The sequence below is a fragment of the Sciurus vulgaris genome, assembly GCF_902686455.1.
Source record: "Sciurus vulgaris genome assembly, chromosome: 4".
Classification (NCBI taxonomy): Eukaryota; Metazoa; Chordata; class Mammalia; order Rodentia; family Sciuridae; genus Sciurus; species Sciurus vulgaris.
The window spans coordinates 48,376,505-48,389,019 of NC_136464.1; the positions used below are offsets into that span (position 1 = coordinate 48,376,505).

Sequence of the window (12,515 nt, forward strand, 5' to 3'; positions counted from 1 at the left end):
TCCTGCGGTGACATAGAGGAAAGCACTTCTCTCTGAGGGTCAGTCTGCCCATCTGTGAAATGGGCTCATAATAAACCCCTGATCCCCGGGGCAGCCTCCTGGGGTTACATCCCCACCCCATATCCTCTCTTCCTGCGCAAGGACCCCCAGGAGGCGCTGGGGAGCCGGGAGGGCGGCCCTTCCCTGGGGTGGTGCTCTGGCTGGCACGCCATCCCGTTGGCCTTCGGGGTCTCTGAGATCCGCGGGGTGCTGCGGGGCCTCTAGAGGGGGCGGATCTTTTGGAACCAGAAAGCCCGGAGCCGCCCAGGAATTTTGGCTCAGACTTGGAGCATTTCCTCCCGGGCCGGCCCGGCGCGATCCTGGGGAGGGCGGCCGCCGGCAGACACCGCGCTGAGCTTTGCCGGGCCGGCACCATGCGGCTCCTGCTCTGCGCGCTGGCCTCGCTCGCCCTGCTCCGCGCCGCGGACGCCTTGGCGGGTGAGTGGGACCCCGGGCGCGGGCAGGGGACCCAGGGAGACCCGCAGATGGCGAAGTATGAATGAGAGAGGAAGAGAAAGAGGCGCATAGAGGAAGAGACACAGAGATAGTCCCATTGGCGAGAGAGAGAGAGAGAGAGAGAGAGAGAGAGAGAGAGAGAGAGAGAGAGAGAGAGAGATGGAGATGCTGAAAGGGGGAGAGGGACAGCGGTGTGAGCATACAGGCAGAGAAGGGCAGAGAAATGGAGATAAGAACAAGCGATAGAGGACAGCGGAGAGCCCGACAGAGAAAAGGAGAGGCTGAGACAGAAAGAGGCTTTGGAGATGAGGTGAATGGATATGAAGGAGGACAGAAAGAAAAGAGTTTGAGAGAAAAAAGAACAAGAAGGAAAAAAAAAAAAAAAAAGAGGAGCTGGAAAGGCAAGAAGAAAGGGAAAAGAGGAAAAGAGAAAGTTTTGAGAGCCACCAAAGGGGAAAGAGAGCTGAGAAGCCCCACGACAGGGGCCCAGCGAGTGACAGAGGCAGCGGCCAGTTGTGGGTGGAGGTCAAGTCTGCTGGGTGGGGCAGCCCTGAAGGCCAGCTCCACCCCCTAGGCCTACGGAGGCGACCTGGTCTGGCTTTAGAGGACACTGCCTTGGCCCTGCTTCCCCTGCCAGGTGGCCTGAGGGTATTCTGCAAGCAGGTGGAGGCCAACCTCCAGGGTTCCAGTTTCCTGAGGTCAGAGCTGCCCTGGATCGGGGTGAAAGGGGAGGGGGAGGGGCATACAGGAGGGAGAGGCCATCATCTGGGTTCCTTACCTTGCGCTGTCCCTGTCCCACCCACTCCTGCAGTCTTATGCTGCCCCTTCCCAGGAGAGATGTGAAGACACAGGGTGATTCATGGCAAGGGACATCCTGCCCTACACTGTACACAGAGGCACATCCCTCTGCTTAATGCACAGTACTCTACAGTTTACAAGCCAGATTCCCATTTACCCAGGGAACAGTAACTGCTCATCCCCGTTGTCCCTGTGAGAACGCTCAGGTCTCGGATGGTGCCAAGGAGCCCTCTCCAAGTGTCCAGCCCTGCTGCCCCCTCAGTCAGGCAGCTGGACCCTGGCAGGCAGAAGCGCCCTGCTGAGATAGAAGTATCTGAGTGGCTTTCAGGGACTGGTGACCTGACCCAGGCAGTCCTGATCCTGGGGAACTTCCACCTTGGGTAAGGCACTTTACACTTCTGAGGCTGTTTCATCCTCTGTAAGTTGGGGAGAACCAAGTCACCCCCCAGGCTGGCTTCAGGGATAGGATGAGGGAAGGTGCCCAGCAGGAAACACACATCAAATCTAGGTCTCAGAAAGCCGGATCCCTCCCAGCCTCAGTTTCCTCACCTCTTAACGATAATCAACTGCTTCTGCACAAGACTGTGTGAGGAGGGGCGGGGACTCTGCCCAGCATAGCGCTCTATTCACAGTGCTTGACCTCCCGGTGGCCTCCCTCCGCAGGACCCCCCTCCCAGCTCAGCTTAGGCTTCCAGAGCAGGGGCACAGATCCTTTTTGTGTTCAAGGAAAGAGGAGCCGCCATGCCCCAAAGTGATTTTTTGCGGCTCCTTTAACCACAATTGGTATAATACCTTTTAAATCTGTTTTTAAGCATTATTTTTCTTTCTGATTATTCATGCTCATTGCTACAGATGGAAAAGAGGAAAGTATAAATGCATTCATGTAAAAACATTTTCATTTATAACATTACAGATTTCAGACAATATCCCATTGTTTTTCTTAACATTTAAAAAATATATTTTTAATTTTTATTTGATGGTAGGAATTACACATATTTCTGGGGTACAGAGTTTTCCTTAATTTTTTATGATGTGAACATTAGGCTACAAAAACAGAATACAAAATAATAGTACATAAACATAGAATATAGTAAAACATATCTATAAACCTGCCTGAAGTACTAATCCATGACTGATCTTGTTTTATCTATAAGCCCACCTCTTCTCTCCTTCCTGGATCATTTTAAAAGAAATTCCAGGCATCATGCCTTTTCATCTATAAATATAAACATCTATAAATATTTCTGTGTGTATCTCTAAAAGATAGATACTTTTTTGGCTTTAGTCCCAGTCGTTGAACCCAGCAGTGAGTAACCACTGAGTCACATTCCAGCCTTTTTTATATTTTATTTAAAGACAGGGTTTCTGCTGAGGCTGGTTTGAACTCACAATCCTCCTGCCTCAGCCTCCCAAGCCACTAGGATTACAGGCCTGCACCACCATGCCCAGTGAAGATAAATACTTTTTAAATAAACATAACTGTAATAATCATTATCACACTCCCCAAAATGAACAATTCCTTAGGATCCAATATTCAATTTGTTAAAATGCCCTTAATTGCATCCTATGTGTTTACATATCATTTGTTTGATCCAGGTAAGGTGATATACATTGCATTTTGTTGATACTCCTGTTAACCCTCTTCAAATATGTAGGTACTCTCTTTCTCTCTCCCCCTCCTTTTTTTTTTTTTTTTTTTTTTTACTTAAAATTTCTTTGTTTTCTTTCTTAAAATTTCTTAAAATTTTTTTCTTAATTTTTTTTTCTTAAATTTTCTTTGTCCTGAAAAGTTGTTTATATTTAGATTTTGCTATTTGTATCTTGTTGGTGTCATTTAAGTGTTCCTCTACCTCTTCTATTTTCTATAAATGGAAGCCTAAATCTAGAAGTTTGATCTAATTCCAGGTAGAATTTTCTTTACAATAATACTTTATACATAGTCTTTAAGATTTTAATTTGCATTTATTTGATTACTGCTGAGGTTGGACTTTTTCTTCAAAGGCATCTGGGTCATTTGTACAGATTCTTATAAACTTTTTTAGACTTTCTCAATTGTGGCATTGGGATTTTTCTTATTGACCTATAAAAGCTCTTTGTATATTGAGTAAAGTGAACTGGTTTGTATTGCCTGTCGAGACCTTCTTTTAAGGTAAAGCTTCAGCTGAGTTCCTTTTTACTGTCAGAGGAATCCCAAATCAAGTCTAGTCTTAACTAGCATTCTCACCCACGCGGTGGGTCCTGAACCATCACTTCCACCACCTTCCCTATGTCTGCCATTGGGATTCTGCTTTTGCTTTTGGAGGTCTGCGGTAAGGATCCTGAATGCAAAATGGGGGGTGAACCACTGAGACACTTTGAAGCAAGGTGAGAGAGAGAGAGGTCAAAGTATCATGTGACCATGTTATCTTTGCCCCATACCTGTCCTGCCCTTATTTTACAGAGATGGGAGACCCTTCACCTACACAAAATCACACCACTGCTAGGGGGCAGTATAGACAGTATCAGGCAGTGAGACTCAAATTCTGTTGCCACCGCCTAACAACTTTGTAATCTTCAGCATGTCACTCAATCTCTTTGATCCTTGGTTTTCTAGTCTGTAAAAAAAAATTAATAAAATTTAAAAGACCTCAAGATATATTCAAATGAGATAATGCATATAAGCACTTAAGAAAAACAAGCAAAAAAAACCAAACTCTTGGCACTTAATAAGCCATCCCAAATCAATAATAGCTTGGAATGTAGAGTGTGGTTATGCCCAATCACAGAAAGTCAAGATCCAGCAAGCGGGACTGGCTTGCAGCAGAGCATCCCTTGGACACTTGCACCCCCTGACCCCTGCATGGGTTTAGCCTTAGAACAGAAGCTTCTCCATCTCGAGACCTGGTTAGAGTGATCTAGAGTGCTTGCCTCCACGCAGAGAGCGGAAGTCCTGGTCTGACTTCCTGACCTCCTTGCTCCATGCCTTCCTCTCCCTGAGCCGCAGTCTCCTCACCTAGAAAGACCTCTGGATGGTATTTGTACTTCACTTGGCAGTTCCAAGGCTTCTTCCAAGGGCTGAATCAACCCAGCCATCCTGCATACTCTGCAGGGCAGGGAAGATCCCTTGCAGATGAAGCTGGGTGACAGGCAGAGGGCACACAGAACGCAGTGTCTCCAACCACCAACCCTGCGTTCTTTCCACAGCACACAGAGAGAGGTTTGTCCTGGAAGGCTTTTGGGACCTTCTTAGAATCCTGGGGTTTGAGGGTGTGTTTACCATTATAAATCAGTGGTTTAAAAAAACACAGTATCCCAAGATAGAAGTAATCTAACTTCCTGTCCAACCTCGAGAGCAGAGTTGCCAGCCAGCCAGCCAGCCAGCCAGTCCAACTCTGAATCAAAACAGAGACAAATAAACATGAGTGTAATGAACAGGGGCTCTTGTTACAGCAGCTTAACTTGTTTTCTAAGCAAAATACTAACTTAACCCAAAACAATGCATTAGAATGACATTGGGAAACTCTCAGTGATCCGCAAGGCTCCCACCCAGATCTAGAAAATGACCAGAGAACAAGGAAACTAGATCACATCCCCTTTTAAACAAAACAAAACAAAAAAATCTGAGCTCTCAGAATCTGCGCTCTCTTACAGGACTGGCTGGTCCCTGTCCCTGTTTCAACCAGAGCAGCTCCACATACTGAAGTTCTTCCTGCACTCACGTCAAAGTAGCATTCTTCTGCTTTATGTATTTTTTTTTTTTTTTACTGCTTAAAAAAAAGCCACTGATGGTTTCTAATGAATCACAAATATTTATATGAGTATTAGATGTGGTTAAAGTTATTTTTCTATTATGTCGAATGTGATCAAATATAATTAATCTCCCAGTGGCCACTATTTTACTGCAGGTAAAAATAGAATGTGACTTTGATGATCTGGGAGGCAACTTTTAGACTTGCTACTGAGAAAATAGTTATCACCCAGTACACAGAAATCACTTGAGTTGTGGGTGCTTGCTTACTCTGGGAGTCCCAGATCCAACAGGTCTCCCTGTGAGGTCTGTAAGTGGGAGGAGGCCATACTTTCTACCCCAGAGGACAGGACCTGGTGGCCAGGTCTCTTTAACTGGGCCAACCCAGCACCACCCCTGATTTCTGGGCTCCCTCTGGCAGCCTGCTCTCTCCAGTGCAGGACGCTTCTCCACCCATGGCCACTGTCCAGGGTGCACATCAGGCCCTGAGCAGGAGCTGAGCCAGAGAAAACAGCCCAGCATCCAGGAGGTCCATTTCCCAACTGGCAGGGTAGAGAGAGCAGAAGGAAGGAAGGAAGGGACACTGAGGAGCCAGAGCTTTGGCTCTTCAAGCAACACCATGATAATCCTTCTGCCTTTTCCCACTCCTCAGCTGAGCTTACTGGCAGCTGGATATGTGTGCAGTGGGGGCAGGGGATGGAGAGAGAGAGAAATGGAAGGAGCACAATTTTTGCCTTGTTGGAGTTCCTACTCCAAGAAGGACATTTTTCCTTTACTTTTCACTTCTATCTTTGGAGATAATTTTTGAGGCCTCTTAGGCGGCCCTGGAAGGCAGAGAAGCATCTTGGATGAGCTACATCTGGAGGCCTCAGGTTAGCCCCACCCTATTTTACACAGGAAGCTGCAGAGGCTCAGGAGGGCTACGGAAGTTTCTCATAGTCCAGGATAGCTAGTGGCTGAGCCAGGCTGTGGATGGGCCTGCAGGGTGTTCTTGGCCCAAATGCATTCAAACCAAAGCAACGAGCAGCCCCCAGCCTGGGGTGGAGAGCCCCCAGTGTGGGGCGGGCTGGGCAGGGAGGTTGTCAGGGCCCACTCCAAGTTGTATCTCTCACAGGAGTCCCTCAGAGGTCCGGATGAGCTCATGGACAGTGGTGCAGCGGTGCACAGAGCACAGCTCTGTCCAGATGTGAGAGATTAGTGCTGAGCCGTGTGGAGAATGACCTCAATCCAGCCTCTTCCCTGGGGAGATGCTGGAGCCAAGTTAGACCTCATCGCAGGCACGCTGGGAACAGGGAGCTTGAGGCCAATGGGGGTGGGGGCAGATCCACGTCGTCCGAGCATCCACAGCAGGCGGAGCCCCCTCTGCCACCAGGGTGGCATTGCTTCCTCTCAGCATGCTTCTTAAAGGGTGGGAGGAGAGGAGGAAAGTAGGGTCTGAGGAGGCAGGCGACACCCAGGGAAAGGACTTCACAAAGGCCCCCGGGTGTGCCTGCTCACAGGCTCACACCAGGACAGACCCCCTCTTCCTGGGACAGCCCACCCTGTGGGCAAGAGCATCTTGCTCTGCAAAGTCTTTCCAGGCTGAGCATCCTAGTTTCAGCTAAGACAAATGAGACCAGGGTCACCTCCCGAGCTTCCCCTGCCTCTCAAAAGCTTTCTCATGATGGCAGCCCAGAATGGAGCGCAGCCCTTCAGGTGGGGTCTCCCAAACTATCCTCCCTCTGCATCCAGTGCAGGACAGCTTCTGCTTTTCACTAATAACTCCCTCAGGCAACTGGCTTCTATTATGAAAATTTCAAACCATATACTCAAATGTAGATGGAATGGGGGGGCACCTCCCAATGGCCAATCCTTGGCTGATCTTGTTTGCTAAGTGCCTATTCACGCCTCTCCACCATCCCCACACCAGGCCTAGAGTATTTTGAAGTAAATCCAACATATCATAGCATTTTAGCTGTACATATTTCAGTATGGGTTTCTAAAAGACTCATTTTTATATACCAGCCTCCTCCCTCCCCAAATTCAACAATACCACCATTGTCTTTTGAGGAGGGTTTTCTAAGTTCAGTAGACAGAAACAACAAAAAAAGAATTGAAAAAGCAAATTGTTCTCTGCAAGAGGCACTGTATTAGTCAGTTTGCCATCACCATAATGAACACCTCAGGTGACTGACTCACAAAGAGAAAAACTTTATTTTGGCTCAGCATTTTGGAGGTTCCAGACCATGCCTACCTGGCCCCTCTGGGTCTAAGGGGAGGCAACGCATCATGGTGGGGCCTGTGCCAAAGCAGACCATTCACCTCATCAGTCAGAAAGAAAAGAAAAAGAGGAGCAGAGTGGAATCCCACAAACCCCTTGAGGGCATACCCACAATGACCTGGGTGCTCCCCTGAGCCCCGCCCCCCCATGCCTGAAGGGCCACAGAGCCTCCCAATAGCAGCATCCTGGGGACCAAGCCTTTCGCACATGGGCCTTTGGGGACTCTCAGGACCCAAACTATAGCAATGGGTGCTTCCGGAGCTCCCCTTTGGTGACAACTCCTGCAGGGTCCTCCTGCACAGCCTCATCCTCCACGTCCCCTTGAACCTGCTCTTGATTCAAGTCCCCCAATCAGTGCTGCACTAAGGAACTGGTTCTCAGAGTTTAAAAAAGCAGTTGCTGGCTTCCAGGGTGTAACTGTTCTCGCCATGGCTACCATTTTAATGGCTGCTTCACAGCCCAATCACAGAATTCCTAAAAGGCAACAAGTCAATTAGCCCTTCTCCCACCTGAGATCCAGCAGTCGAGCCCCATCTCACTGTACAGAGTGTTGGAGGGCTTCAGGTGAGGACCGCCCCCCAACCCCCGCACACACTTTTGGGCCCTTTGAACAGTTCACCTTGACCCTTTTTTGCTGCAACCCTTTTGTCCTCCTTTGAGGGTCTCCCCTCTGGATCCCACGGCCTCCCATTTGCAGGAAATACATTCCTTTAGTTCTGTTTCCTTCCTGTCCCTCTGGCTACAAGCATGGCCATGTTTCTCCAGTGCTTAAGGAAACAGAAACGACAACAGGAAACACTTTCCTAGGCTTGGCGATCTGATCTCCCTTCCTTCACGCCCCAGCATCACGAGAAGCTTTCCAGGATCTGAGTTGCTGCCCCTGTCCTTTCATCCCATCCACATGCTGCCTGGGCACGAGTGCTGGGTGGCGCTAGGCGGGACTTCTGTTGCTGTCCTGCTTTGAGCCACGCGGTCCCCCACCACCACCCTCTGTAGAATCTGTAAAGCTCCTCACTCCTCTGACCTCCGGGACAGCATCCTGAGGGGCGGCATTCCTCCAGGTGCTAGACAACTCTGACGCCCCACAGGCAGCTCAGAGCCACCAACTCCAAAAGCTGAGCACAGAACCAGGGCTCTGAAACTTTTGGTGTGAGGGCTGGTGGTGCCAAGAGAACGTGGTGGGGGGTGGGGGGGGACGATGAGTCAAAGTTGAGTAGGTTAAATCTCAGGTCTTCTCTTACTAGCAGGGTGACCTTGGACATGGCACTTCAGCCCTCTTTGCATCAATTTGCCTATTTGTAAATTGGGGATAATAGCAGGCTGTTGGAGGGATGGTTGCTTGGCCCACAGCATGGTGTTTGGTAACACTCATCAAATGCCACCTATGACTGACTGGTACCAGTGTCAACGCTACTATTAAAACAGCAAAACAGCTCCACTCATTCTTCCTTCCTTTTTTTTTTTTTTTTTTTTTTTTTTTTTTTTTGGTACTGGGGATTGATCTCAGGGGTGTTTCATCACTGAGCCACATCCCTAAACTTTTCATTTTTCATTTTGAGACAGGATTTCACTAAATTTCTGAGGGTCTTACCGAATTGCTAAGGCTGGCCTCAAACTCACAACCCTCCCGCCTCAGCCTCCCAAGTGGCTGGGATTAGAGGCATGCACCACCACATCCAACTTTCCCCGTTCATTTTCCTTCCCTCTATTCCTTCTGCTACTCCCTGTTCATCACTCCTTACCCTGATTGCCACAGCAAGCTCCTGCCTCCAAAGACCTCCCCTTCCAAGTGATTCCCTGTATTTCAAATACTCATCTGTTAAAATAACGCTCCAAACATTGTGCTTATTTTTTAAGGCCTTGGGATAAAGATCTACCCTTTGGCTTTGTTTTCCAGATCCCTCTCCCTGTTCTCGGGTCACTCCAAATTCCCAGGAGGGTTTGTCCTTATTCATGCCTCTCCCTGGCTGAAACCTTTCCTTTCCTGACTTTTGCCAGTTCGGACATTGCCTCCTTGATGAAGCCCACTTGGGTCTGTAGGTGACTGCAGCTGCAGAGACAAGTGACGATAGGGTGGTGGCAACATGCACGTCGGGTGGCACCTGAGCATTTCTCTGCTACTCTTGAGGGGCTTTCAGGACCCACCTCACTTAAGTCCAGTTTTACAGGATCTCTGTGTTACAGGGAGACCACAGTGACAAGACTTGTTTTTCCACAGCCACTGAACCCCTCAGCCCCTCCCAAGGAGACCCCTCTTGGAGCACAGGCTGTGACATCGCTGTCCAAGGCCGTTTAGACCTGATGGAAGAGGTAATCAGGGTGCTGGGGCAGGGACATGAAGCATAAGGACCACCTCCCTCCCAGGACAGTGGAGGCAGACACAGCTTACCTTGGAATGTCAGGAAATCCAGTTCAATCTGTCCCTCAGTCACTGCATTAACCATCCTGCTGCCCTAACTGGGCTGTTCAGGTGACCAGCTCCATGCAGAATTAAAGAAGGTAGAAATCTGGTCCCTGTGTTTTGTGATAGAACCATGATTCATGACTTGGGGTTCATACACTTATGTGGGGGAGAATTTACAACCATATTGTTGCAGACCTTTAGTTGAAATTTTGTGTTCGTATTCACAGTAGAACAGTATGGTAACTTTGTCCTCAACAGAAAACACAAATAATTTCATGCCATTATAGTCACTGGGAATATCTCAACAGGGGCCAGGTGCAGTGGCACACATCTGTAATCCTAGTGAGGCTGAGGCAGGAGGATTACCAAGTTTGAGATCAGCCTGAGTAACTTAGCAAGACTCTGTCTCAAACTAAAAAGTAAAAAGGTCTGGGGATGTGTAGTTCAGCTCAATTGTAAAGCACCCCTGGGGTTCAACCCCAGTACAACAACAACAAAATAAGGAATATCTCAGCAAGCCATTTACACTCCTTATTATGTTAGAATGGTATTACTTGTTATACTTGATATTAGATCATTTTATTTAGTGAGTTAAATACATATATTTTATATCAAAATTTTTACTTAACGTTTGAATATTTTAATAAAGTTGATTTTATTGTTACTACTCCAGTATTTACTTTTTGCATTTAAATCATTATTCTGAAAAGTTCTGTAGGTTTCATCAGACTGCCAACAGGGCCCATGACCCAAAAAAGCGAAGAATCCAAAATAAAGAACATTTCAACAGAGAAACAACATGTATCCCATTTGTTTGTTTACAACAATAAAAAAAAAAAAAAAAAAAAAAAAAAAAGAACATTTCAAAATCCCAAACCTGTTATTTGGCATCTGAGCCACCAGGGGGCGCGAAAACAAAAGGAATATGAACTCTAGCTGCCAAGTCCCAACGCGAAAGGGGTCAGGAGCCCCCCTGCCAAGCCTCGGCCGAGACTGACGAGTGCCAGACCGGGAGGGGCCTTAGAGGGCAAGCTGCCTGGGACATTGTCACCTGCGGAAACAGAGGGAGATGGGGGCAGAGCCCGAATGAGGACCAGACCCCCAGCACCCAGTTCTTCCTCCGCTGCACCTCACAGAACCCAGTGGTCCTTGGAGCGAGGCCAACTGAGCAGAAGTGGGCCCCACTCTTTTCCCTAATTTCGTCCCCCTTCTCCCGCTCTAGACGGCGGAGAAGGCGGTGGAGCACCTGGAGGCAGAGGTGAAAGGCCTCCTGGACCTGCTGGAGGAGCTGGCCTGGAACCTGCCGCCCGGGCCCTTCAGCCCCGCCCCAGACCTCCTCGGAGACGGTGAGCGGATCGGGCGGCAGAGAGCTCAGTCCCTGGCCTCGGTGCTCTGGGCCCGGGCGAGCGCGCGAGATGGCTGCTCCGCCGCTTAAGTGCAGCCTGGACCCGCAGGGAGCCCCTCCGCCGCCCCGCACCGCGGCAGCCCGGCGCTGATTCCAGAAGTACTCACAGCCCGCACCGGGAGAGCTGCTCCCTCCGACTGCGGCCTTGGGCACGCCTCGGAGCCCCTCCGTCCTCCTCCTCCTCCTCCTCCTCCTTCGAGCACCCACTCCTGATCCACCCCAAATCCCCCTCAGGAAAGGCCCGCACCTCACCGATGGGGCCATGGTGGGATTGCCGCCTGCTTCCTTCTTGAGCCCTGTGTGTTCCAGGGGACTGGGGAGGGACTGACACCATGGAGATGAAGGGCCCCCTGTGCCCACTGCTTCTCACTCTGGGTCACCCCTTTCTTTCAGATCGCTTCTGAGCAGCAGAGGCTGAGGAGCCGAGCGGCTGGAGGTGGTACCTCGTGGAGGGCAACTCCGAACGCAGCCATGTCTTCCCGCCCTCCTTTTCCTACCTTTGTGTGAAATAAAAGCTACTCCTTTGATCGCCTGTGTGTATGCTGAAGGTGACCCCTATAGCCACAGTCCCTTCTCCCTCTTCTTCCATGCCCTGAGGCTCCCGTCCCCTTCTGGGCTCAGATCTGGGAGCACCCTGCCGTTTGTGCTTCAGCCCTCCTTATTTATAGGGACAGACTGGATAGGGGTGGTACCCAGAGGTGAGACTCTTGACGCCTAGAGTCATCACAGGGACACAGCAGAAAGGCCCTGTAAGCAGCCCTGCTACTCAAACTTAGGCCCTAGCAAAACAGCAACAGCACCACCCTGGAACTTCTCAGAAACACAGATTTTAGTAGAGCTCAGTGGCACACAGATGCTCAGGAAACTGGCAAGAAGATCACAAGTTCAAAGCCATCTTATGCAACTTAATGAGACTCTGTCTTAATAAAAAAATTAAAAAAAAAAAAAAAAAAAAAAAACTTTAAAAGGGCTGGGGGTGGTACAGTGCTTGCCTAGTATGTGGCCAAGCCCTGGGTATCTGTCCCCAGTACACACACAAACACAGAGAGAAAGAAACACAGGGTCTTGGACCCCATGCAGATCTCCTCAATCAGAATTGGCATCTTAATGAGATTCCTGGGGACATTTTCATGTTCATGAAGACCCCCACTCCCACTACCCTGGTGCTGGGGATGAAACCCACCACCACCAAGTTCTGGCTCTGCCACTGAGACTTACCTCTAGCCCCTTTAAAACTCTTTTTCCCATTAAAGTAAAATTTACATAAAATTCACCATTTTAACCAGTTTAAACTACAAATTCAGTGGCTTCCAGTGTATCCACCCTGAGGTACAATCATCACCATCTAATTCAGAACGTTTCCATCACACCCTGCAACTATTAGGCAGTCACTTCCCATTCTCTCTCGCATCCAGGCCCCTGAAAA

The 12,515-nt window shown here is 49.1% G+C and overlaps 1 protein-coding gene across 1 annotated transcript; it reads left to right on the forward strand.

The window, feature by feature from the left end:
- The first annotated feature begins 299 nt into the window (after positions 1 to 299).
- On the forward strand, positions 300 to 11,616 carry PLAC9 (placenta associated 9). The gene is made up of 4 exons (XM_079138004.1): positions 300 to 477; positions 9,499 to 9,590; positions 10,907 to 11,030; positions 11,483 to 11,616. Exons 1-4 carry the CDS (start codon positions 414 to 416, stop codon positions 11,491 to 11,493), a joined length of 291 nt encoding a protein of 96 aa, XP_078994130.1. The 5' UTR covers positions 300 to 413; the 3' UTR covers positions 11,494 to 11,616.
- The last annotated feature ends 899 nt before the right edge of the window (positions 11,617 to 12,515 follow it).

Excerpts from the sequence above, each read along its gene's own strand:
- PLAC9 (XM_079138004.1), top strand. The coding sequence starts at position 414 with ATGCGGCTCCTGCTCTGCGCGCTGGCCTCGCTCGCCCTGCTCCGCGCC. Across the intron at positions 478-9,498 it reads CGCCGCGGACGCCTTGGCGG|CCACTGAACCCCTCAGCCCC; the intron begins GTGAGTGGGACC and ends GTTTTTCCACAG. Across the intron at positions 9,591-10,906 it reads GTTTAGACCTGATGGAAGAG|ACGGCGGAGAAGGCGGTGGA; the intron begins GTAATCAGGGTG and ends CTCCCGCTCTAG.